This window comes from Ambystoma mexicanum, chromosome 4p (assembly GCF_040938575.1).
Source record: "Ambystoma mexicanum isolate Mex_15411 chromosome 4p, UKY_AmexF1_1, whole genome shotgun sequence".
Classification (NCBI taxonomy): domain Eukaryota; kingdom Metazoa; phylum Chordata; class Amphibia; order Caudata; family Ambystomatidae; genus Ambystoma; species Ambystoma mexicanum.
In genome coordinates this window covers 1,247,153,134-1,247,180,591 of record NC_090927.1, presented here as the reverse complement: position 1 = coordinate 1,247,180,591, position 27,458 = coordinate 1,247,153,134, and the positions used below count along the sequence as shown (strand labels likewise).

Sequence of the window (27,458 nt, the reverse complement as noted above, 5' to 3'; positions counted from 1 at the left end):
CACCTCACTAACCAATCCCTTCACCGGTTAGGTTTTTGTGATGCAACCTAATTTTTGTGATGTCAGTGGGTATCAAAACTGGCTGACAGATGCCTGGAAACAGAGCACTTGGAGAATATTGTATCGTTCATGCTGCAATCCCCATCATTGAATTGTTAACAAAGACAGTGAACTTTGTCCTATGGCTGTGTCTTTCGTTCTTGGGGCAGGGGATTTCCAGGGCCTGGTTCCTCTTGCATGTAACCAGGGAGACTGATAATAGTTCCCTTGCTGCTATTACAAGTGGTAGCAGAGGACGGTCGCCAAGACCCGTAGGCAATTAAGAACGTCCTTTTTCCCCCTGCATGCCCGAAATGATGTGTCGCAACCAGTGAGGAAGGGATTGAACACCACGTGTGGACACTGAGAAGGTCATGAGGAGCCGCCTTGGAGAAATTCCTGCCCGCTCCCTGTGGGACGCCAAAAAGACAAGATGGCAGAGTGGCAGATTGTGGGAGAGGCGGTGTACGAGGGGCCTCAGCGGATCCACAGAGTGTAGGTATAGACTCAGCCATATTACAAATATTGTGGAGGGGAAATTGCTTGTTCTTGTGAAGGATCCCCGTTTCCAGGTGCGTTAGCTAGATTACGGATGAAAAAGAAAGAAAGACAATAAAAGGTATACCTGTTTCTAGGCAGTCAGCTTAGCTTACGGATGGAAAAGGACAAAATACAATAAACAGTATATTTGAAGTCAAGGCACTACTTTAGTTTGCTGATGAAAAAAGCCAAAAAAAGGATACCTGTTTTCAAGGCAGTTAGCTTGGTTTACGGACGATATATGTATGGATCCCTGCGCCTAGGTGCTAGCCTAGCTCTGAGGACGCGGAAGGTGGTTTCTTAGTTTATCTCATGGAGATGTATTCCTATATAAAGCGGTACAGAAAAAGTACAACATGATTTTGGTATTCCCTGTGATTTGCAGGAAGACAGCAGTGCGTCGTCATGTCTTGGTATGTAATAATTGGGAGTGCACTGTGTGATGATGGAAATGCATTGGAGGGACAGGGCGTCCATATCCTTGTCCTTTATTGCCTTACCATGTATATTCTGACTGGCGGTGTGGCTCTTCCTGCATTTGGTTTGATGACCAGACCCTTGGGATACCCTTATGGCACCCATGGGTGGGAGTACGACCGTGTACTCCTAGTGGATGTTTTTGGGCACCTGTGTGTGGCCCACGGCAGTGTACGGGCTGGTGGCAGCTCTGTGCTGAATTGACAGGTGCCCTGAGCGTCCTCCATTTTGGGATGCCCAGGCCCAGTCATTGAATAAGTGGATTCCTGATAGAAAGCAAGAGGCCACAGGGGCCATCTTGTTTCCTATCGCCGGTTACCTTACTTTTCCCGAAGTCCGGGGAAGCCCCGACTCTGTCCCTTCCCCCTGACTGGCTGTTGGGTGGAAATTCCATATATGAGAGTGTGGGGAAGTCCAGGCCAGACTGGCTGGAGCCTTCCCAATGACTGTATGTTGGGGGTACGCCCGTGGGGTGGGAACTGGGTGAATGGAGTGGGTGACTACTACGCATTTCAAGTGGTGGGTATCTAGTATCTGGTGGTTGACACGATGACTGAGACAGCCCTGCCCGAAACTGGTATGAATGCAGTGTGTAGTGCTGAATGGCTGGGTACTTGTCCGAATCCACATCCCGTGTTGTGAGTGTCTGGATGGAGAAGAATGGCCTGAATGCACTGTGAGCCGATTGGCTGCCCGAATGCCCTTCTCAGCGATTGGTTGCCTCAGTGTGACCCAGCAGAGTGAATGGGAGATCAAGCAGTATATCTGGGGGCCTCTCACTGCTAGAAATCGTTCAGAAGCTGAAGTTGAAATTGATGCTTAATTTTGAAGCCCACTGGAAGGAGGACTGCTGCTGCTGTGCCTTCAGTAATATGAAAGATGCTGTGCCTTAGAGGACTGATCCATGAGAGGACCTTGCTAGGATACCTCTTCCCGAGCTACGAGGGACCATCGTGCACCAGCTGATCTTTGCCAAAGCTCCATGGTAGACAGGCCTACGAAAGGCTGCCAAACAGAGTAGCGGACCGCCGAGGAGAAGCACCGGGCAGCCGTCCACCGTCGCCGACAGCCATCGACGATCAGAGCCTCAGTGCTCCCTTTGCCTATGAACATTTGATCCAAGGACTCCCTTGTTCACCCTCATCGACCGCTTTGCTCCTGCTGGAGAAAGTCAAAGTCACTGACGACCGAGGAGAATCCGCCAGTGGGTTTCCCGCCACCTGAACATCTCAGACGCTGACGAAGCTACTGAAACCAGCCGTGGTCCCGTCCCGTTCGCCAACGCCAGACACAGACGACCCGACGCCCTTGCTGGGACAAATTTCTTCACTGACTTTTTGCAGCAACGAACACTCGTCGAGGTGCACCGCACCGCACGCCTCAGCTTGCAGGACGTTTTCGACCAATCGTAAACAAGCACCACAAGAACCGAAGCTGCTGCTGCAATGACAGATTACCCTTTTTCCTCGTGGGATCTCAATGAACCGTGGCTCCTTCCTTAAAGGGAGACGCTCAAGAAGGATCCGTCGACGACAGACGTCGAACTCTGCTATTCCAGGTACATTGGAGTTGTATAACTATTTAGAAGGAAATAAGACTTTTGTGAATATATGGACTGAGCTTGTACGATATATCTTTATTTACAGGTTGCCCAGGTGGGGGGGGCATCCTCATACAGAACTGTGCCTGGTGGTAGGGGCTCAGTATTTTGCCAATTGCTCTAACCAACTGCTTTCCTTCTTTGTCTATTGTTGGTTCACTTTATTACTTGATTTGTGTGACATTTAAATTAAGTACCGTTGATGCACTTTAATGAAATCTGATAGTAATTGTGGTACCACATAGAACTGTGTATATTATTGCCATAGGAGATTTACTAAGCACAAAGTGATTTATTGTGATTGTGTATATAACCTTGAACCTTAATTATATAAATACTGTGTTTTCACTAATACAGTGTGTGGACATTCCTTTGTGGGTGCATGGGGACTACACTGTACTTATGAACCAGCCTGCATCACCTTCTGAGAGCCAAGCCTTGATTGCTCGACTACGTTACCAATAATAGAGAATCTTGGCTGGGGTCCTCTGTGCCTCTCCTCTTACATACAGAGCACAGGAGTACAGACACCCCCTCCAGTCTTTACACACTCAAACTATTGCGATATGTCTTTTAAGCTTGTGACGTCATGTATAAGGTTGTTGAATAGGACATGGTGCGTTGATATGAGAGCAAAGGCCCGTAGTGGGGTTCTGATGTGGTGGTAAGAGAAGACAGAAAAGAAGCAAGAAGTGTTTAGAGACAAAATAAAATGGTTTTTAACTTGATGACGTGATGTTTGAATTATCAAAGGGTGTTATGCCATTTGGGGTAGGTTCAAAGAGCATGTGAAGGAATATTGGCTTGGCCTTTAAAGGCGGTGCGCGGAACACGCTCTTGATGACCTTGGTGAGCCAGAGAGTTTGGTAGAATGTGTTAAGAACGGTTACAGTTTTTTAGTACTCGATTAAGAATTAGCGAGAATGGTGAAATATACAAACTGACTAAGTGTTCAAACGTGTCGAAAATCCCGACTTGAGGTCAAGTAAGTATCGTCAGTCAGAAAGTGACGTGCCGCCATGGTGGACACCCCCCTTGAAAGTTTGTGCAAGTCCCTTCCGCGGAATCAAGACACAATACACAAGTATATCGCAGAATGCACTTGCGATACAAAGGGCAAAATGGCAAAACCATGGCCCCAGGAGGGCACTCTTTCCAAATATGTGCTGCAATACATGACCACGTATCTACATGCCTATAAAAGGGAATACATTATGTCACAGATTAAATATACTGGAAATCTGGAAAATGTTTCAGGACAGGGAAGAGGATCCACCCAGGGAATTGTGGATGCTGAACCAGCACGATGTGGGGATTTAAGCGCCCACGGCCCCTCTACTACCCTCCTCATGCCACAGACCCCAAGACAGAAAGTCAGGGATTTTACCCCTTGAAGGAATTAAAAGCAGCAGCAGCAGGGTATACCAATCCCGTTTATGCACCATCCACATATAGCAGTGAGAACATGTTTAGCGGCGCAAGCAAACAAATCAATGACAAACGCAAGGAGCGCAGCGGCCTGCCTGCGAAACTGAAGGGAGATGACAAAGGGATATTGGGAAACAGTGGGGATGGCGAAGTGACAGTCCCACCAAACCAGTGGGTAGGGGGACAGACATTGCTCAAATTGGAGGGAAGAATTGCAGATTAGCATAGAAGTACAGAGGAGGAAGCTCAGAAACGCAAGGGGATGGAAGAAGAGGATAGGGTAATGGGCGGAAATAATGGAGGAAGTGAAGAAAAAAGAGGGAAGAGAAGAACAAGAGTGGCTGAAAAGGGAAAAAGAAGGCGGAAGAAAAGGAGAGGGAGGAACGAGAGAGGAAGTGACAGAAAGAGGGAAAAGCAATGAGAAAAGCAGAGGAAGAGAAGCAGGGGCAACTGCAAGTGGAGAGAAGAGTAATTTGGAAATTGAAAGACTTGTTAAAGAGCATTGATGCAGAGAAGACGAGGAGACGAACAGGAGAGAGAAGTAGAGGCGCCTCAGGGAGGTAGCTGACATAATGACGGGACCAACGCGTTTAAATTACAATGAGGAAGAGGGGATACAAAGGAGGATAGGGATACTGTATAAGAGCAGGAGGGATAGTGCTTCTGCCCTGAGGACAAGCAGGAGTATAGCAGGGTCTCCGAGGGGGAGAGGGACTCGCTGGGCAGAGTGACAGGGAAAGGACAAGGGAAATGTATGCCAAGGAGACTTAATTTTGAATATGAAGAAGAGGACAGCGACATAAGAAGCATGGGGTCCGATGATGATCGAGGGAAAAGTGGTGATGACTAAGGGGGGGCTGGGGGAGGCCAAGCCGCCTGTTGCAGGAGGTAAGCCCCGAAAGGTAAACACTGTGGGTTGGAGAGGAAGACAATGAGAAAAGTAAGCTAGAACCCAAAGGACGTCTTGAGCGTCCCAAGGGCAGACAGCATAGCACAGATGACTACACAGAGGCTAAGAGCCTTACCGGGAAGAAAAGGAGTGAATATGACAAGAGCATTCAGAGCTACCAAAGACATAGGGAAACACGACAGGGAAGTACAATTGACACTGTTTTCGTTGCTTGAAAAGGGTGGCGTACGCTCTAGTGCATACAAGAGACATCAGAGGCACGGGGGGAGAGCGAATAAAGGTGGGTGGCTTGGAACGGGAGTGTAGAGAGGTGAGTGAGAGGAAAAAGTGAGCGTGATGGAAAGAAAACCGAATCAAGCAGAGCATTTTAGGCACAATCCCATACCCAGAACACCAACACCGTGGTAGAGTAGGGAAAGCTACTCTACAAGCCATTCAGGAGTTTGAGATAAAGCCAAGGGCTTTTCAGGCGGACATCATAGCTTCTTAGTGTATGGAGGGCAAAACACTCGCTAAACGGGTGCAAGGGATGTCTGGGTTAGGAAAGAGTAGAGAGAATGAATCCTTGAAGTGTCCTTGAGCGTTGGAGTGAGTTTTGAGGCATCTGTGACAATAAACAAAAGAGCTTTAATCAATGCAAAGTACCAGGAAATCAGGGTTATAGATGATAATGGCAGAACGCCTTGTGTCCAAGACTTTCAAAGTCTTCATATCTTTTTTTGTTTCCTTCTATTAAGCCATCTTTCCCGTCTTCAAAAAATATAGCAGCAGTCCACCATTAAAATAAATGGCGATTACTTCAGGCAACATAAGCTCAATATTGCTACAAGTTTGCATATCATAAAAACTTGTTTGTATACATGGACTCTAGATAATGCAGTGGTGCAGTAACTCTTACAATAATACTGAGTCACCTGTATAGAGAGGCTCATCACCCAGATGGAAACATGCTTGTGAAAAGCCACAAACGGTATATTCCCGCTGGAAGAATGTCCATGAACACCTTTAGAAATGCAATTCCACTACCCCGCCCAGACTATTAGGTGGCCAAAAGCTAGATCCTAAGAAAGAAATATGTAAAGCTCAGAAAGGCAGGGAGGGGTGGGGAATGCAGCCATGCTATTATGCTGTATTCCCTGCAAAGTACATTTCTGAAAGGAAACCACAAAAATGAAAGGAAAATATTATTCTGAGGATCCTTGGTCTCATCAGGATTAGAACTGAATGTGAATCTCTTATCAACCAGGAATGGCAAGGTTGGTATCAGTTTATTTGAAGATGATGGAACACAAATATTTTTGACAGTGGTAAGCTATTGGATCAAAAGTACTAGGATTGAAGTCCTTGTGAGAGGGTTGGGGAAGGAGTAGTTTGGCACAGTTGGTTGAATTTAACTCCTAGGATGTAGCTCTCGGCACCTGTCAGTTCAATTACCTCGTTCTGCTTTCATTTGGGCCGAATAAATTAACTAGAACACCCACTCTCCACACACTACAGAATTTCACTATACAACATTCCACGGCAGATGTATTGGGATAATGTTTCCCTCCAGAAGACCTGGCCTGAGGAACTGGATTGATTAAATCATTCTAACTTCATGGCTTCTTGTGATAGAATTGGTGCATAGAAGCAAGCAAACTTCCTCATTATTTTTGGCTCATTTGTGATCAATGATGCATAAACAAAATTACTTTTTTAGCTTACATACAGATCAAACATGTATTAAAATATGCTTATTAATATAATATACACAACCATTCAATAAACTACTTCTTCAGATCGTGAACCAGCTCATTTACAGAGCACTGGATCTTGTAATCTAAAAATGGTTCTTTCACATTCCATGCATTAGTCAAGAAAAGTGCAACAAAGAAATCCAAACAAGCTTGTAGACTCATGCCTTCTCCATTTAAAAAAGAAATAGTTCTTTAAAGTGATCTTATCCCAAGATTAACATGGTGATGAACAAAACAACCAGAATAGTTTGCACTAGTATCCACGTATGATAAGGCATAGATAATGCGCCTATACACAAGTGTTTCAAGGGGCGAAAAAACAGACGCGATTTGAGATATTTGGTCTATATATAAAGTAATCAAAGTACATAACCATTTAGTAGCTGCACAGCAAGCAGCATCAAAGGGTTATGGCCGTCTGCCAGCTCCAGACTGGGAACAGGCCACATAATTCAACTAAATGTCACAATCTGGAATATGTCCAAATCATATGAAAAATCATGTTTGAGGCTCCAACCTCTGGGTAAATTATGCACCAAACAAGTTTTTTCAGTACGCTACACTACAATCAATTACACAAAAACAAAGATAATTATGTGCGCACATATACTGTGTGGTGTGGTAGGTCAGAAGGAGGAGATAGACCAGTTTTTGCCATTTCAAGATTCTTTATTCAAATAATAAAAGATACAATGCCTTGCTATCCCTAGTTTATGGGTTTCCCAGCCTAACCAAAATCACTAAGGTTCCTGTTGTCTCTTGTGAAGTCCAAAAGAAGACAGTGTGCCCTCTGTCCAACTCCATGCAACGCTGTCCCTACCAATAATAAAAATTAAAACACACCAGGAGAATGACTCCCTTCTTCTGGATACGCTTCTTCAGCTATAGAATGAAATCTTGAGATATTGCTTGGCAATCTTGTGAAGTAATTGGTTTAGTTCTTGTAGGGGAGTTTTCCCAGTCCTGGTTTCCCCTGCTTATTCCCTTGGCAGGCCTTTCCTCCCTGGTTAGCTTTGGAAATCCTGAAAAAGATCTCTGTTCAGTGTCTCTAAAAGGTCTTTCTCCTCCTGCTTCTACAAGGGAGATGGATTCCCTCTTGGTGTGCATCTTATTCTCTCTCTTTTTACAGTTCAACTGCTTGTGCACAAGACAGTTGACATATTACCTCTTCTGATTCACTGTCTTCCCCCTTGCCTGCTTCTTCTTGGGGGGGGGGTTCATTCTTTCTGCTTGTCGGCCACCGACTTCTTTGTGGCTTCTGGCCAAATATATATATATATATTCAGTGTAAAAACTTTGTTAAAGGGACGTTATGGTTAAGTTGTGCTACTAAAAACCTATGAAATTCGCCAGTTATGGTAAGCTAAGCAACCATAACTCGTGCCACCACCGTGCACTGCTAAGACTAACACCCAGGACATCAAAGATGACATCACAAATGTCATTTATGACATCACTGATGACATCACATGTGTATGCACTTTTCATGAAATATGTGTACAGGGGATTCTTATTATAATGTTGCGAAACAAGTGTCAAGGATCATTGCAATAAATATCATACCCTAATTAGTGCATTGAACGATGCACTGATATAAATAGGATTCTATTATGGGGTTCTATCTAGTATACTAAGCTACTAATACAGAAACATAACATTGTGTGCAGTGTACAAGATGAAGGTATAATATTGGTAATGTTAATATGTTGAATAATGAAATGATAATGGTTTTCTTAATAGATTTTTGTGTACTGTGAAATATGTAATAAGTAGCTAATAAAACAAATGTATTACATAATTGCATTCTTTCAAGCTTGTGTCTTCCCGTATGTATATGTTTCATATGATGTGACTGGACTCTAAGGGAATTACTGTAAGAACCTACTTGAAGGATACGTCTACAAATAAAATAAAAATGTTAGTTTCTGACTGTTACTGAAGAAAACCATGTGGCCTCGATATGTCAGCAAAAGAAAAAAAGGGGGAGAGACACGGGGCATGAGCGGGGGGTGGGCGGGAGGGGGAGAGACATGGGGCATGAGCGGGGGTGGGCGGGAGGGGGAGAGACACGGGGCATGAGCGGGGGTGGGCGGGAGGGGGAGAGACATGGGGCATGAGCGGGGGTGGGCGGGAGGGGGAGAGACACGGCATGAGCGGGGGTGGGCGGGAGGGGGAGAGACACACGGGGCATGAGCGGGGGTGGGGGGGAAGGAGAGACACACGGGGCATGAGCGGGGGTGGGGGAGGGAGAGAGACACGAGGCATGAGCGGGGGTGGGGGGAAGGGGAGACACGAGGCATGAGCAGGGGGTGGGGGGAAGGGGAGACACGAGGCATGAGCAGGGGGTGGGGGGAGGGAGAGAGACACACGGGGCATGAGCGGGGGGTGGGGGGGGAGGGAGAGAGACACGGCGTTCGTGTGCAGGCGGCAGATCCCGCTCCTCGGCCCTCCGCTGGCCACCCTGTGCCGATGGCGTGAGCGGTGGGCTGGAGGAACAGGGGAGACACGGAGCATGAGTGGGGGTGAGGGGGACAAGAAGGACACACGGGGCATGAGCGGGGGTGGGAGGAACAGGAGACAGACACAAGACTTACTGTGCAGGCGGCGAGGAACAAAGATGGCGGGCGTCTCTGAAGCCAGACGCACTGCACGCTTTCACCGCATCCAATGAGAGAGCATGTCAGATATCCGCAGACATCACGCAAGCTGCTTGCCTAATCACCGTCCTGTCCGCGGAGCGAACAGGGAAGTGTGTCCGCGAAGCGAACACAAATATCACTAATTTTTTTCACTTACATTTTTGTCATTTTTAAAAAAACTGCTGGACGGATTTACACCAAATAAAGCAAAGCATGCTTTCGGGACCAAACCGCTGTTCCTGCCGCAAATTTGGTGTAAATCCGTCCAGCGATTTGGGCTGTAGGCGTGAGCAAAGTTTTTTCCCCATTATGTCTATGGGGGAAAAAAAAAAGTTGTGTGACCCCCCCTATAACTTTTCCCCCCCTGGACGAATCCTCACCAAACTTTGCAAAAAATTTCAGAGTGATCCAAATACTTTTTTTTGCAAAGTTTGGTGAGGATTCGTCCAGGGAGAGCAAAGTTATAAGCCACCCAAAAAGTGCTCTTCCTATGGAAACACCAACTTAACCATAACTACATGGCCACTAATGTGGCCATGTAATTATATTTATATATATATCACAGTACTATAGGTTCTTCACCAGGGAATTATTATCTTTATGACTTTTATGACTGACTTTTCATCATTCTTCTTCATGGTGCTTACTATATATTGTTCAAGGAGAATCTTGTATTACAATAACACAGTGGTTTACTATAATGGTGCCAACGGGAAGGGTTTTAGGGAGTTCCTCTGTGCAACGGGAGTCCCTGTCCCTTGTTTGGTCTTTCCCTGGGATGTCCCACTTACCTCCACCCCAAGGTTATTATTGCTTAGTGGGCTCAACTCCCTAGCCTCACAAGGAAAAGCTCCCCCGTGTGGAGAAGTGACTGAATCCTGCGATTTGTCACATACCCTTTCCTTTACTAGTTTGGCTTCCCCTTCTTCACAGATTGGAAATCTGCTATGGAAATCAATGTTGCCTTGCTCTTTTCCTTTTCTGTGTTCAACAAGAAAACAATATGGTTGAAGGTTGCGAAACCATCACATAAGAGTATTTGAATAATTTCTGAGATTCAACCACGTAAAGGGTGAATGATCTGTTATTAAATCAAAATATTTGACCCGTTCGATAGTCTTGTAAGTAAATGGAACAGAAGGTTTGCACCCAACCACTCAGAAGTGTGCTATGACTACCTACGCACAGTGTAATGGCAGGCTGTGCAGCCAATTCCACAGGGTCCACCCAAAAAAGGCCCCAATAAGTGAAGAGAGCAACAAGTTGGTACAGGCTAGTCACGCTCTGCTTTATTGATTATCAGTTAACAAGGTATATTCTATGTTAGAAAGTGACTGAATAAAGTCTTTGACAAAATCTTCATCCGGTAGCGATTTCATTTTTCATGGAGTCAGCCGACCCGAGTTGTTTCCAAGGCTGATACAATATCCATACCAACATGATCATGAATCATATGTTGCCAATATTGTCACAAAAGTCAAATGCACAATTCACAGTGGAAAAAAGTAAAGCAAATGGTTCATGGTGTCAGACGACTTTCTTTCTAACATAGAATATACCTTGCTAACAGATTATCAATAAGGCAGAGCGCGACTAGCTAGTATTGTAAGTAGGTAATGGCCCACTTGATGGCTAGAGTGTCCAATTGTTGCGTAGTTTTGTTCTCTCGTGAATAATTTTCTTCTGATGTAGAGGACAGGATGTTCTATTCCTTTGAATTCCTGAGCGAGGACTGCCTCAATACCCACTTTAGAGGCATCAGTTTGAAGGATAAATTCCTTGTTAAAATCAGGAACTTTAAAGATGGGCTTGCTACAAAAGATGATCTTTAATGCGTCAAACCGGTCTTGGTCTTGTTTATTCGGTTTCAGCTTTTGAGGCTTTGCGTTCTTGAGTTTGTCTGTCAAACAAGAAGTGATGGTGCAACAGTTGGGAAAAAACCTATGGTAATAACCTGTAAGTTCCAAAACTCCACAGAGCTCTTTTGGTTTTTGGTGGGGGTTGTAAGTTTCACAGCTTTGGCCTTCTCTATTTGTGGTTGCACTAGCCCATTGCCCACAAAGAATCCTAAATATTTAACGGCGGACTAAGAAATGTCATCTGGCGCAGAGTTTGTGTTCTTCCAAGATTTCTCTGTGGATCAGATTGTCATCAAGGTATGCGGAGAAATGGGAAAAGAATTGCAACACTCGACCCATCAGGCGCTGAAAGGTGGTGGGGGGGGGGGCACTGTGCTACCCAAAGCATAGCATCTTAAATTAAAACAACCCCTGAGGAATGGAAAATGCTGTTTTCTCCCTATCATCAGGGTAGACAAGAACTTGCCAATAGCCTCTGGTGAGATCAATCGTGCAGATGTAAAGGGCTTGACCACGTTTGTCTATTAAGTCATTGATTCTAGGCTTCGGATAGTTATCGAACTGTGAGATGTAATCCAGTTTTCTAAGGTCCATACAAAACCTCCACGATTGATCAGGTTTTGTTACCAAGGCTATTGGCAAGGACCAGGGGCTCTGATGGTTCGATGATGTCAGCCTCTTATTTCTTTGCGTGATTCAGGAATTCTATAAGGCTTAAAGTTTACTACCTTTCCTTGGAGTTACCCGGTGTTATGCACGTAACATTTAACCCTCCTCGGTTGATCATGAAATACATCAGGGAGCGAACGATCTCGAATATCTTCCAGCTGGTTAGGGTTTAACTCGGAGGGGGGGGGGGGGGAGGAGGGACAGGGAGGTTAAATTAGACTTTCATCTATTCCCCACTCTTTCAACAAGAAGAGTTGATACAATTGGGTCTTCTGGTTCCGGTCTGGTTGGGAGACCACATAATTACAAGGCCCTTTTTTCTCTATGATCTCATAGGGCCGAACCATTTAGATAGCATTTTCTGGTCTGAAGTGGCTAACCGGACCAGAAAATGTTTACCTACTAAAAAGGAGCAGTGAACAGCTTTCATATCATATTGTACATGGTGTAAATGTTTATTTACTATCTCACGCACTATGGCCATATGTTGCTTGAGGTGTTGGGCCGTTTGGGAGGTTGGCAAGGCACCTTGTTCCCTCTCCTCCCAAGTTTCCGTCAGCACGTCTCTTGGTTCCCTACCATTAAGAAATTAAAGGGGGAACGGCCTAATGAGGCTTGAGGTGACTTCCTTAATGCGAAAATGGCCCAAGGTATTGTGCCCCAATTCTTGCCGTCCACATCTACCAATTTTCTTCAGATTTTTTACAGAGCTTGATTAAAGCGTTCAACAAGTCCATCCGTTTGGGGGAAATACACGGATGTTTGGAGCATCTTGATCTGCAGTATTTCTTTTACTTCAGACATTATAAAGGACATGAAAGTAGTCCCTTGATCTGTTAAGAGCTCTCTAGGGATCTCTACCCGAGGAAGGAAAGGAATACCATGTTTTAAGATCTATTGGGATGTATTGTTCCGTAGGGCAAAAGCTTCAGGTTATCTCATGGCATAATCTACTATAACGAGAATAAATGTGTTCCCTAGCTTTGATGGTTCAAGGGGCCCAATGATAACCATGCCAATGAGAGAAAAGGGAACGTCTAAAAGCGGGAGCGGTTGAAGCGGAGCTGGTGGTACTTTGAGGAGTCAGAAATGTGAGTCGGACAAGTATAGTTTTCCTCACAATTAGCCATTTTTATGAAATAATGAGTGAGAAGAATGTCTCACTTCGAACCTAATGAGGATTTCCCTGCCTGTCAAACTAACACTAAAGGAAAAAAATCTAAAAAGGTTTCTGTTCATTACACTTAAACATACAAATAACATTATACAGTTCTCTTATGGCCAGTGAAAACTAACAATAGCAGTTGCATTCAAACCTACATTTGTTAACAATTTTCCTCGTGACCTAGATTGGATCCCATTCCAGTTTGTTTCAATAGCCAAGATCTGTTCCAAATGCAACACAGATTTTCATACTCTTAAATTAAAGGTCGTTCACTTGGCACTTACAATTTGGTAAACAACATGTATCACTCTTCAACTGATTGTTCAAAGTTTACACAAGCTCATACTTCTCAAACAACAAGACTTTGTCTTCACACTTTGTTAAAAGTATTCAATATCACCCCTCTTCATTGAAAGATAAATAGTTCACACTTCTTTTTCATAAACTAAAATGTCTCAGGATGGTTTTTACCACAGTTCATCAAAACGCAATAGTGGGCTTGGCATTTGCTTTTAACTTCAACCTTGCACCACAATGCAGCACTTGGTGGTCTTCTTCCTCGTCCACCAACATGATAGGACTAACCACTAAAATGTCCCTTTACTGGTATATTCGTCTGTCAGGATAAATCGGCTACCACTACAAGTACTGTGGGATGAGGTTCGTTTCAACTTCAGAAAAGTCTGACTTTCAAAACATTGAACTTCCAAACATATTTCATGAGGATACCGTACAATTTGATGCAGTTTGTTTCTCGGATTTGTCTGCCACAAGCTATGCAGGTTATATTCCTCTCCCCCTTGATAATGGCTACAAGGAGGGCTTCTCTCCTGCGACCTTTGAGTTTCTTCAACCACATCAATTAACTGGTGAGAATATAGTTTGTTCAAAGTTCTTGCTTTAGGAAATCCTTCTCCCTTTTCAATTGCCCTTCTTTGGCTTAGGCAACGCTGTATTACAATGGCCCTTCTTTGGCTTACGCAATATGGGTTCACACTTGCCCTTGTTTGGCTTTGGCAATGCTGGTTTACATTTACCCTTCTTTAAATGCTGGTTATTCACTGGTTCAGATTTTTCCCACTCTTTATTTTGGCAATAAAGGTTACATTCTTTTTTCATTCACTCGTTCCCCAATATCGATATAACGCCAGAAAGGCTTTAAATTGTTAGTTAGGTATTCAAATTGACGGCGAGCAGCAGTCGAACACCGAACACCCCAGGGTCACCTAAAAAAGGCCAACTCACTGGTTTCTCATTACGTGTCCGCTCCAACAGCTGCTGCTTTAACTTCTGCCGGTTCCTGAGCCTCTGGCAGCTCTGGTCGCACCCTTCGTCTGGAATCTGTCTTGTTTCTGTAGTCTGGTGCTCACCAGCCACCGGAGTAAGGCACATGACAAGGAGAGCCTCTCTCTCCCATGGTACAGTCCTTCCAAGCACCGCTTCCCGCTGCGCAACCTCCATACTCCAGGTTTCCAACTTCTAAGACTGCCTCAGCACCATAATCCACTATAACACAGCGGTGGATCTGACGTCTTCATTTCTCTTCCTCTGCTGCTTTCATTGCTGCTGGCAACTCAATTGGTTTCTTCTTCTACTAGTTCTGCTGATGGCCTGCACCTGAAGGGTTTTACAATCTTAAAAATGTCCACTCAGGTGTGGGTTATCAGAACCACTAGACTGCATACTGCAGTCCTGTACCTCTGAGCTCCTCTTCTTCGTCCCAGTACCTATACCATTATGGGACTTGAGCCCCTAATGTTGTGGTTCCTTTTTTCATCAAAGGCCTCAATTATACAATAGCCCATCAAAACTGTTGGATCATTAGGGAAGTTAGAGGACTCTCCCAATTCTCCTGCCCCAAATCCCCTCCCATGTGATCCTCCCGCGGAACACCACCCCCAGGGTCCCGATCAGGAAGACCGTGCCTTTCCTTGGCTACATGGGATAATGACCTCAGATACATCATAGTACAGATTGGGTTCCAGTTTTCTGTTATAGGGAAAAGGTGATCACAACATTTTTGACATCGGCATAAATCCTCAGCCAATACAATTTTGGGATAACCGGACTGTGTTTTCGTTAGCCCTTGATGTCCTGCCATTAATCGAGAGTGTGCAAGTTCTAAATTCACCCTCAAATAACTTTTAGGTATCACCAGTTGTGTTCTGGGTCATCCTCTGGAGACAGGTCACCCTGGTGGAGGAGACCTTTCTTTAAGAAGAAGGGACCAGCCTGAGACCGGCCTACTCTCTCTCAGGAATAACTTTAGAGAAGGCTTCTCTCAGAATAGGATCATTATGTAGGGTGGAAGGCTAGGTCGGAGACAAGTTCTGCTTCTTCGATTTGTTAGACTGGTTTATATTTTGGCTGCCTCCCCAAATCCTTTTGTGCCCCCTTCAGTTTCCACTTGCTCCTGTACCTCTTGGGGAATAGGGAAGATGGCATTCTCTAAAATCCCTTGTGCCATTTTCTCTCCTTCTCTAACAATGCAAGACTGTTTCCCATGGTTGTGGATCAAGATCTTTACATCCCCTCTATAATCAGGATCAACCACCCCTGCCAAGACATCTAGACTGTCTCCAGGCTAGCCCTGATTTGGAGGCTAGTCGAATGAAAGTCCCCTTTGGTGCTGCTGAAACTAGGCCTGTGGGAATTAGCCGTCTCTCCCCTGCGGGTACGGTCATCTTGGCATTACTGTGCAAATCAAAGCCGATAGACTCTCCAGTTGCCACAGTAGGTGCAGAGGCTTTCACACTTATCTTTGTGAATTTCAGGGTCCCCAGCTTTTATCAGCTGTGCTAGATCCAACTACTGACACCATACATGGTCGGTCAGAAGGAGGAGACAGACCCGTTTTTATCATTTCAAGATTTATTATTCAAATAATAAAAAGGAAACCTACTTTTCTATCCCTATGCTATGGGTTTCCCTACCTAACCAAAGTAACTAAAGTGCTCGTCGTCTGTTGTGAAGTCCAAAACAGTCTGTCCTCCGTCCAACTAAGCTACTCTGTCCCCATCACTAAACCGAAAACAACAAAAGAACAGGAGAATTACTCCCTTCTCCTGGATACACTTCCTCAGTTTTAGTATGAAATCTTGAAATAGTGCTTGGCTATCTCGTTAAGTAATTAGTTCAATTCTTGTAGGGGACTTTTCCCAGTCTTAGTTTCTCCTGCTTATTCCCTTGGCAGGCCTTATCTCCTCAGCCTGGTTAGCTTTGGAAATCCTGGAAAAAGATCTCTTCAGTGTCTCTGAAAGCTTTTTTCTTTTCCAACTTCCACTAGGGAGACGGATTCCTTCTTTGTCTGGTTCTTATTCTCTCTGCCGTTACAATTCTTCAACTCTTTGTGTACAAGACAGTTGATATCATATTATCACTCATCTGATTCACGGTTTTCCTCAGGCTATTCTTATTATAGACCCAATAGTAATTCTCTTGTCAAGTTCTTATCTCAATGAGATGAGTATGATGGGTTTCACAATTGGTTTTCTCTGCTGACCATTCACTGGGACGAGTAGGTGGCGTCCCAAAGGGTTTGTTGCTCTCGTTAACTTTGGGTCACACACTGGAATGAGTAGGCTGTGTCCCGGAGTGTTTGTTGCTCTTCTCAACTTTGGGACACTCACTGGGTATACGCCAACACCATTTTGTATTGCGGTGTTCCCTCCCGGGTCTGCCGCCGTCCGCTTGCTTTTCAAATGTTGGTGTCACCGGGCATTTTCGCAGGAGCGGGACTTCATACATTGTCAGGACAGCTTGGTTTCTCTTTCCATCTGCTTTGGATTCTCCTCTGCGGCATACAGGCACCAACGGTCTCGGCATAGTTGTCAGACTCACCAGTCCATCCCTCCAAGGTCAAGTCATGATCTTGCCTGCTTCTCCTTCTTGGTGTTTTCGTCCCCTCTGCTGGTTTGCCTCTTAAATCGAGGCTTCTGGCCGACAACACCTTCTGCCTTCCTCCCAATGGAGGATCTTTCATTCCCCTGGTTCAGTCACGACTTGACTGACTGATTTGAAGCGCTCTGGCTTCGTTTCTCTTTCTCACTCTCGTTCTCTCCAATAGAAGTATGTGTCCCCTTCTTGTTACAGGTTGTTGGGTCCTACCTAGCAGAAGATCGTAGTCCATCCTGACTGTTGAACACTCTTCATTCTTGGTTCAATCTTCTTGGTCACAGTACCATTGGCTCCAGACCAGGGAGTCATTATTAATCATCAATCATTCTTCTTCATGGTGTTTACAATATATTGTTCTTGAAGGGGAATCTTATATTACAATAACACACACTGGTTTGATTTGATGGTATCAAAGGGGATTTTGTAGCAGGCTCACCTCCATAGACTTACAAGGAAAGGCGCCCCCTGGGAAGAAGTCACTGACTACTGTGATTCTCACAGAGTATAAAAAAGCTTGAAACATTTTGGAACCATTTTCTTAATTTTATCTGTTCACAAAAAAGTTTTGAAATAGTGTTAAGTTTGATATAACAGGTGTGATGTTCTTGGGTTTCAGTTGCTGCGTAAGAGACAGAAGTTAGATTGATAGGATATAGGGCAGAACTGGGGAACATCTGGGCCCAATGATAATCAGAGTTGACGACAATTGTAAAAAAATGTGTGGAAGCTTGCAATACTACTGGTATATGCAATAGTTAATCTGTGGATACATTGCAGCATTCTCGATGTAGCCCCTATTAACGCATTAAAAACGTAACTCAACATTCCTAGGAATTACAACAAAGTCAGGCATATGTTTACAATTTGAGGGAATAAGAACTAACCTTTCCTCCTTGCCCCGTTTCTTCTTTTTCTTTGAAGAATCAGATTCCTAAAATGTAACGAAACATGATTTTTCAGAAAATTAACACCATGAAAAAAATATTTGATTAACAGTCTCCCAACTTCTTTGCAATGTGGCCATACCAAGTATGAAAATGCACACAAATTGAATGACAACCTAACTGCGACCATGGTCAAAAGTCCACATTGAGTGATGATCCAATATGCCTGCTGCCAAATCCAAGCATAACTGGGGTGGAAGAACTCTAATGGATGTACCTTAACATGGAGTACCTGCCGGGGTAGGCCTTGTAGCTAGCGCTGTTATTCCATTACTATTACAGAGCTGAGGTGGCAACAGGCTTGGGCCCTGCTTTGCACTGTGGGAATGTTGCACTTCCCAATGACCGAGATCGGTCATCTATGGGTGGCACAGAGTGGCTGGGATCTCACTGAATGCTGCATGTTGAACTTGTGGGATGGAATCACCTTAAATAAACTGCTGTCAGTTTGCGACCAAGACCTAGGGAGGGAGTAGGGGGGTGGGGGGACAGCCCCTGTTCGGCACTGCTGGAGAACTGCATTGCCATCGACAGGATACTATGTAGCACAGTGGTAACCATCTTGTGGTGGTTGCCGTTCACACTACATTGAATTTAATAAATCTACTGGGCAGGGAGAGGGTTTGAATGCATATATAGAGCTTGCCCTGTGCTGTACTCCCTTTTTGCCTGTACTTGCCCATCACTGCTGAGGTCAGGATCTGTTCAGGGACTAGAGGTCTCTGCATTCACTAAGCTACTCGTGCAACAGAGCATCTGATAGTTTGCTGCCTGAGGCCCTACTTACTTGTACTAGGTCTAGGACACAAACACAGTGCCTGCCGTCCGTCCAGCAATGGGGCAGCTGCAACGCACGTCATCATTTGTAATTGCTTGCCTCCGTATGCTTCATTCTTTTAGGAGATCGACATTTGGGTTGATGCCAAGGAAGACCCCATGGACTTCGACCAGCTCCAAGCCTGGATTATCTTGCATCAAGTGCTATTAATCAAGATTTTATTTTGTCCTTAACATAAGACGTGATGATGAACCATATTGATCTATGCATCTTTTTTATTTTTTTTATTTTATTTATTTGCATTTTGAAAGTGCCCACACAGACCTGGGGGCCTTGATGCGCTGTTACGGAATAGGTCTTAGTTGCGTATTTATAACGCGCTTGATACCCAGAGGTTTCGAAGCGCAGATCCGGGGATCGAACCTGTGTTGCCTCGTGTCGTCTTGTTTCCAAGGCAAGCACGCTGCCGCTGAGCTATCCACCCGAGACAACCTCTCTTGAGGTTACCAGCTGCAAGACGTTACCATCCGTGGCCTAATTGAGCGCATGAAGTTTACCAACCCCCTCAGCGTGGCTAAGACAAAACAGATTGAAATCCTAGACCCCATTTTACAAGGAGCTGAGCTCATTCTCATCTAATCTTTGGAGCCCACCCCTGATAACTTTCTACCAATCTTCTAGCGTTTTTCCACTGAATTTCAGACACTGATAAAACCCTTATTCCGACCACCCAGACTAGGAATCTCCTCCATGGTTAAGTATGAAGTTAAACGAAAAGAAGCAAAACTTGCCGCAGGGTGGAATCAAAATTCTGAAAAAAAATGTGCGCACCTGGAACCCCTGAAACGATCGACCATTGAAGAAATTCCTTCGGGTCTCAGTACAGCATGTAGAACAGACTGTGGATCTTCTTAACACACCTTACCAAGAGGATCAATTTACCATAGACATATTTACTTCTGAACAAGAAAATGATATGGGTCTAGCCACGAGCACCAAATTGAAACCCAAATCCACTTTTATGCCACAGCTAGCAGTCGACAATGCCATAGACATTTTTTTCAAAACAGTACAAAATGATCTAAGAGCCATTTACCTAAAAGGGAATACGAACCAACCAAATAAATATGAATCCTTCAATTCGACAAGGGAATAGAACAAAGCCCTCAAAGAACTTCGAGTAAATCAAGACATAACCATAAAATCATCGGACAAAGGAGGCAACATTGTATTAATGAAAACCAGTGATTATGTAAAAATGGCAATGCAACACCTCAATGACAAAGGTTGTTATGAATCTCTTGCAACAAACACTTTGCCAAAACTAATTGAAGATTGGAAACTCATGAGTCAACATTGGAAAGACCAATCGCTTCTTACTGATGAAGAATATCAGTACGCAATTTCCCATCAGCTCAACTATATATTTTCTACCCAAGCTTCATAAACATTTCATTACCGAACAGCAGACCCATCATCAACAGCATTGGCTCTCTAACAGAACATATCTCTGAATACATTGACCATCAATTGCAACCATTAGCCACTACACTTGCCTCCTACATCAGAGACACCACGCATATCATTAAACAGCTGGAAACCATTCCATGGGATAAAGACTACTGGCTCATCACAATGGATGCCTCAGCTCTGTAAATGAGCATCTTACACAGCAAAGGACTTATCACCACTGAATATATTCTAAAAACCAGATCCATCTCATTCCACGACCACAACAACATGATTATAGAAATGTTACAATTTACTTTACAAAACAACATCTTTATGTTCAATCAACAATTATATAGACAAATCCAAAGAACCGCCAAATAGGTCCCATCATATGCAAACCTATAGATGGGGCACTTTGAGTTGGAGCACGCCTGGCAACACCCATCCTTCACCCAAACCAACAATATCACCTTTTGGACACGTTACATAGATGATATTTTTTTGATTTGGAATGGACCAATACAACACTTTCATAACTACTTTAAGTTCCTCAACAACAATACCTACAACCTCAAATTGACAACAGAATACAGCCAAAGCAGCACCAACTTCCTGGATGTCACTCTTTATATTCACAACAACATGATTCATACAACATTATACCCAAAACCGACAGCAGTCAATACTCTACTCCATGCATCCAGCAATCATCCCAAACACGTTATCTGCAATATTCCGTTTGGAGAAATGTTAAGAATTAAAAGAAACTGCACACAGGATGAAGAATTCAACAAACATGTGTCTCAGGCCATCACGAATTTCCAAGAGAGAGGTTACAGTGAAAATCTTGTGACTAAGAGTTATCAGAAAACTTTCAGCAGACCAAGGGAATCACTCTTACAAATCAAAAAAACAAGAAACACCCAATAACAGAAAGCAAAACCAATTTTGTCACAACGTATAGCTCAAACAACACAGTAATAAATTAAATCCTAACCAGAAACTGGAATATTCTCAAAACTGATTTGGACCTTAAGAATGTGCTAGAAGACCCTCCCACAATTACCTTTAGAAAAGCCAAAAATCTAAAAAGTCAGCTGAGTCCATCACATTTTGTAATCAAGAAAAAACCAACAGACAAAACAGTGAGAACAATGTGGCTACAACAACCACTCAAAGGCCATTATAAATGTGTAGATCGCTCAATATGCCAATACTCCATGAACGTGAAAACCTACATTCAGAAACCGATTGGCACAAAATATCTCATCCAACAACTCATCAACTGCAACAGCAAAAAGAACAAGTTACTCTCTTGCATGGTAATGTTCTTTCGATGGGATGGTCCGACGACGTATTCCATATCTATGACAGTAATCACCGCAGCACAGCTGTGGTCATTACTGTCAGATATGGAATACGTTGGAGGACCCAATCCCCTCGAATGTGGTGTACGGCATCGAATGTCTACGTGAATAAATGTACATAGGCAGTACAATATGACAGCTAAAGATCAGAATCAGCTAACACAGTGAACATCAGTGAACAATCAAGAATCAGAGGTCACCATTAGCAGTGCACCATCAACAAATGCACAAACCAGATCAACTAAACAAATTGAGATTTTTCGGCATAGAGAAAATATGCCTGCCCCCCAGAGGGGGCAACATGGACCGTATGCTTAGAAAACAGGAAGCGTGTTGGATTTCCCTTATGGACACTTGTCATACGGGTCTAAATTCAGATCAGGAACTATTTCATTTTCTGTAAAACAAAAGCATCCCATTTAACCAGGAGATGCACACATCATATATAGAGTCACCTCTAAATCTATACATCCATAAAAAAGACTTCTTAGATTCCCCAAAGTCTTTTCTCCGTGTCACCATCAAACTTCTTCCTCTCTAGTGAAAAGAGGATCATACAACAAATATGTATTTCTTTAGAAAACAACCAGTAACAATCAGATATAACATAATCCCTTTGACTTGTTAATTGTCAACACTATCTACCCCAACTGAGACAAGTACAGATCTAAGACCCATAATGCACAATACTCAAATTACCCAATTTTCTTTCTTTCCTTTAAGGTAATCTTATAATACAGCAACGATGAAGAAAGGTGAACTTTAATGACCAGTGGAAAAAAAAAAACACTCACCAGGTTATATGCACACTTTTGTATCAGACACACTGCTTCAACTCCACAAAAAAGAAAGTACCATTTAAATAGATTCATGTACTTTTTTGTCTACAGCACACAAATAGGCAATTGTGATTGACGTTTAGGGTCGGAACAAGTGAAATTAATGTCAATGCGCATAAAATCAGAAAATGGGCGACAGGCGCGTGCGTGTGAGTTCATTGCGTCGTGACTTGACGCGATGACGTCACTCCACGCTATATAAAGCAGCCATCTTACAAACAGTTCCTGGCGACCATACCGAGGACAACAACGTTGTGCAAACCGCTCCTCAAAACGAGCTAAGGCTCTCTCTAGCTCTCTAAGCTTTTGCAAGAAAGTTGTATTTAGAAGAATACACCTTTAACTATAGATGTGGTATATTCAGTTGTCCTTTAATAAGAACTTGAACATATATATTTTTTTCTAGGGAAAATAACACCATAGCAGGTTAAGAGGAAAAAATGAATGACCAGAGCTGCTACCTTAACCCTTTCTTTGACTGAACATTAGGCTAGAAATTGAGGACTGCCAAAAATGTATAATTTAACTGAGTATTAGTTTGCACCATGAATCTGTTCATCATTCATATACACAAAGCATATATTTCACATACTCCATGTCTTGCTTTTTAGGGATCGACCAAAACAAGGATTAACAATAAAAATGACTCACCACAAAAAAGGAAGGACTATAGTGAACGAACGTCACAATCACAACATGTCTGTATGATTAAAGGATTCCTCCAAATAATAAAAGCACAACAACTGGGCAACTGCCAATATCAGGATGACAAATTTAAGTGACCAATAAACCTCTTGAAGAACCGTTCGTCACCAAGAATGAGGAAACACGTGTCGAGGACTAAAGTTGAATTAAGAGGAATCTAAAAGCCCAGAGGTCTAAAGTGGAACTAAGAGGATTCTAAAAATTAAAAGTGGATATTAATAGAATTTAGTTTTCTCTTTCTTTGAATCAAGAGGATTTAAAAAGTGAGTTACACAAACAGTGAATCTTATAAAACTGTTATTTTGTTTTGCTTTCTTTCCGATTAAGATTAAAAACATAGCACTCACAATGACTTGCACTGTATTCATTTAAGAAAGAGCGCAAACCACTGACTGTATCCTTCTGTTTCAGGAATCAAAACGTGACTTGAATAAATCTCGTTGGAAAAGGCCATTCATAAAATGACTATCGAAGGCTTATAAAAAAGTGATGAAGCCAAAAGCAAGTATTTGATTAACAAAATAGGGATAGCTGCCAATCATTCCAAATCCTTTTTTAATCTTTTGACACCCCTTACTACAAAAGCCGTTTACTTTCCTGGTAGTCATGTCCTTTATCATCCTATGTGATAACCTGAACACAATTTCTTCAACCAAATTAGGGCAATAAGACATAACATAAGCGTGACTGATAAGGGACCAGTTTTGCTAAATGCGTTAGCTCCCTGCTTTATCTCCTATTCCGCATCTTTCTCTCTTCAGGAGTTTCATGAAAGTTGCAAGCATTCGAAAAACTGTCAAGCCTGCAGACTGCCAGGCCAACCATGTCCCATGCTGGCCATTAAGACAACACTTAAAATGTCATTGCCCCAATTTTCACTGACTTGTTTGTTAGTCTGCAGACTGTGTCCCCCCCACCTTCAAAAAATGGGTATCCTACTACCTGTGATGAATCCGATGGAGTCATCACAGTTTCCCCGTTGGTGACCTCCTCCCATGTGGCCAGGGGACGGTAGCCGCTACCTGATCCAGACACTGGGGGCGGCTATATGAGGGAGGATCACATGGTGAGCTGGGGGGTGGGGGAGGGGGTTGGAAACAACCTCCGGGGAGAGGTCATGGCTTCATCTGATGAGACATGCTATCTCCCCCCATTTTCCTGTAAGGATAACCCTCCATACCAAATACCCTCATAACCTGTTGTAATACCTTTCCTGATTCTCTTATGGAAGGTACTAAAGACATTTTCCCAAGATCTATAGGCCAACACTCCAACTCTGATCGGCCTTGTGAAACCTATGAAAGCACCGTCTCCATTTTCACCTACCAATCATCCAGGACTCCCTTTCCCAGAATTACCAAAATACGGGGTCATAGAAGAGAAACAGAGCAAAACACACACCTGTGACCGGGAAATTTAAAGAGCAGAAGTAGATAGTCGAGATCCGCTGCTGGCCTGAGAGCTGCACCTCTCTGTGCGGATCGAGAGACTGAAGGGCTAAAATTGGTGTGGTAGAGCCATCGGGCTCGAGAGCCAAGAAGAAGGAAGCTGCTGTGCGAAGATGACATGCTTCGCGAATACCAGAAGCTGATGACTCTTGAGTGTTTGCAGGTGTCAGAGACCAGCATTTCACTCATCGGAGTCGAGAACTAAGCAGACAAGCCTAGTGGGAGCCACTGTAGACAGTAAAGCTAAGTGGAAGTGGTTGCCAGAAGGAAGGAACCAAAAGACTGCCACCGGCTGCCTGCAGCAGAAACCAGGAATGCCAACACGAACCGGTGAGTCCAGCCAGAGACAGCGGGACACCAGGGCGCATCAGCGGCAACACGGAATGCAAGCAAATATAAATGAAGAAGCTGAGAGAGAAAGAGCAAGATAGCTTATTGCTAAAAGGGGAAATGAACTACAAGTAAAACCCTTAAAAGTATGTGAATGTGTACAGTGCAAGAATATGGGAAACCCAGATAGGATAATATATCAAGAAGATACATTATCAAATGAAGTATATAAGCAAGTCAGAGAGGGAAGAGCGCCTGTATGAACAGAAGCCCTGGCAGATGAATATACCAAGCAATTACAAGTGTGTGAATATAAGGAGCCCTGGCAGGAGGGTATACCAGGCAATTACAAGTGCGTGATGACGAGAAGCCCTGGCAGGAGAGTATACCAGGCAGTTAAAGGATTGTTTTAACTAATAGTAAAGAGATTTTAAGAAGAACCATCAGGACTAGGAACATTATTGTGTTAACAAGGAACAAAGTAGCAAAACCCTGGCAGGACAGTATACAAGGCATCCTAAAAGAGACAAAAGTAGAAAACCAGACAGTTTTGTGTATCAGTGTTGTGGCTGGTCAAGAAAAGACACAAGGCACTGTCACTTGTGAAAATATTAGAAAGCAAATAACTTTTGTGTTGAAAGAGGAATCCAGGGAAAGGTTACCACCCTCTGGAGCAAGGATCTTTATCCTTGAAGAACGTTCGAGTTGGAGATATTTATTGTTCCTTTATGAACACTTTTCTAAACCACATAAGGTTAAAGAGATTGCCATCTTCACCTTAGAATTTAGTTTATAGTGTGAGGGTCAGAATAGAACTTTGGACATGGGACAGTTTTGTTTTGGGCATTCTGACAGAGACAGATCCTTAGTTTTTGGTTTAAGTAGGGACCTTGCTCTTAGAGCAGGGTCAGAGAAGCATTTTCCCAACCCCTTTTATTTTCAATAAAAGGCTTTAGCCAAAATCATGTCTCACTTGGGTCAGAGTTTCATTCCCGACCCCTCAAATACCCCCGCTTGAAAAAGACTTCGCCCTTCCCAGGAATCATGGAAAACGTCATGCGGATCCCCAATCTCCTTACACTTGCCAAAACCATGAAACAAGTTACCTCCAAAATACTATCTTGATCAAAGATAGAGGATCGCCTGGCACAAAAGCTAGGAGGATGGTGTGTGGGATGTATTGACCCACTCTGCTATACTATGCAGACTTACTCTGCTATCTATGGTGCAAGAAACATTAAAATGGCGGCAAAAATCTTTGTGCACGCCAAAACCTCCAAAACTGCATTTTCAACACACAAAAAGATGGCTGCACAACCTGCCACCCATGGTGCATGTGTGGTGGAATAGAGCACACGCTGCAGAAAAAGTGCCAGTGGGCTCATGACAAGAAAACAGAGTGCAGAGGGAGCAGCAGCATTTTGCAAGTGAAACTCCAAAATGTGCCTATAATGACATTTACTTTGCTGCTAAAAATCCAGAATGCCTGTACATAACACTTCTCAACACTCAAAATCTGGCTTGGCGCTAAAATTCATTTAACCTAAGGAAGCATCTTGAATGTACGAAGTCCTGAAAGGTTAAAAGAAAAATATTTTCCAGTAAAACTGGATTGCCTGTGAATGTCCGTTCCTGTCAAATATCTGTGTGTAGTACCCTGTGCTACCTGGGAATTACAGTTCCTGTCAAAAATCTGAGTGCAGCACACTGGGCTCTCCTGATTAGACTTTAAAGTTATTTAAACTAAAAGACTGCCAGATTAGCAAATATAAAAGGATTGTTGCTGAAAGAAAACACAGATCTTAGTTGTTTTTGATCCCGCAGGCTTAAATCTAAGAAAGTAATTTATCTATGTCATTTGATGCAACAAGTTTGTTTTCTGCTGGATTTTAAGTTAAGACATTAAGAATAAATTAGCCTGGCTGGGCTGCAAGAAGTGGAAAAACAGGTTTCCCCAAAGGGGAGGGCATTTCTCTCAGCAGATACTCACTGGCATATGATAATTGTGGGGTATGTCAAACTTTTGTCTACAGCCAGAGACTGAACAATGGCAGATTCTCCAGGCCAAGAAATGGACGTGTGCAGAGATCATTAACTTGGCTTGCAGAAGGTTCCCAACTCCTTGAGCTCCAGAGAGAGACAAAAGGCGGACCATTTGCTGTTAAAGAACATGTAATGAACCATTTTTAGAGACTCATAATTTTCTAATCAGAAATGGTGAAAAATATCAAAAGGACAGATTTGTTCGTCTAATTTTTGGCTTTACATTTCAAGATGTGGTGGAATTGTGTAGCATATTCGGAACAGGAGTGGCAATATATGTGTTTTTTTTTGGAGAAAAATAGGAAAATGTGTTCATGGCAAAAAGGACAAAATGCTGCAAAAATGTGAAACAAGGTCTCACAGCTGTGGGATTTTGAGGAACAGATACTCCATAACATATGTAATACCTGTATGTGATTTTTGAAGAGGTTACACGTGTATAAATATGTATTTAAGAAAAATTTTGATTTTGAAACTAGTGGCTAGGGGAGGTTTCTAAGGACTGTAAAAGCTAAACCATAAATGTGACATCTGTCCTTGAGCCAATCACTCAGATGCAAGTCGGAGAAGAGGCTCTGATCCAATCCCAGTTA

At 43.4% G+C, this 27,458-nt stretch overlaps 1 protein-coding gene across 2 annotated transcripts in view; it reads right to left on the bottom strand.

Moving 5' to 3' along the window:
* The window catches only part of FSAF1 (40S small subunit processome assembly factor 1), a 238,174-nt gene that overhangs the window by 6,730 nt on the left and 203,986 nt on the right, over positions 1–27,458 (bottom strand). For both annotated transcript variants that reach the window (XM_069606909.1, XM_069606910.1), the window contains one exon: positions 17,844–17,890. In XM_069606909.1, the coding sequence (XP_069463010.1) occupies positions 17,844–17,890 (47 nt within the window). The remainder of the gene's footprint in view (positions 1–17,843; positions 17,891–27,458) is intronic.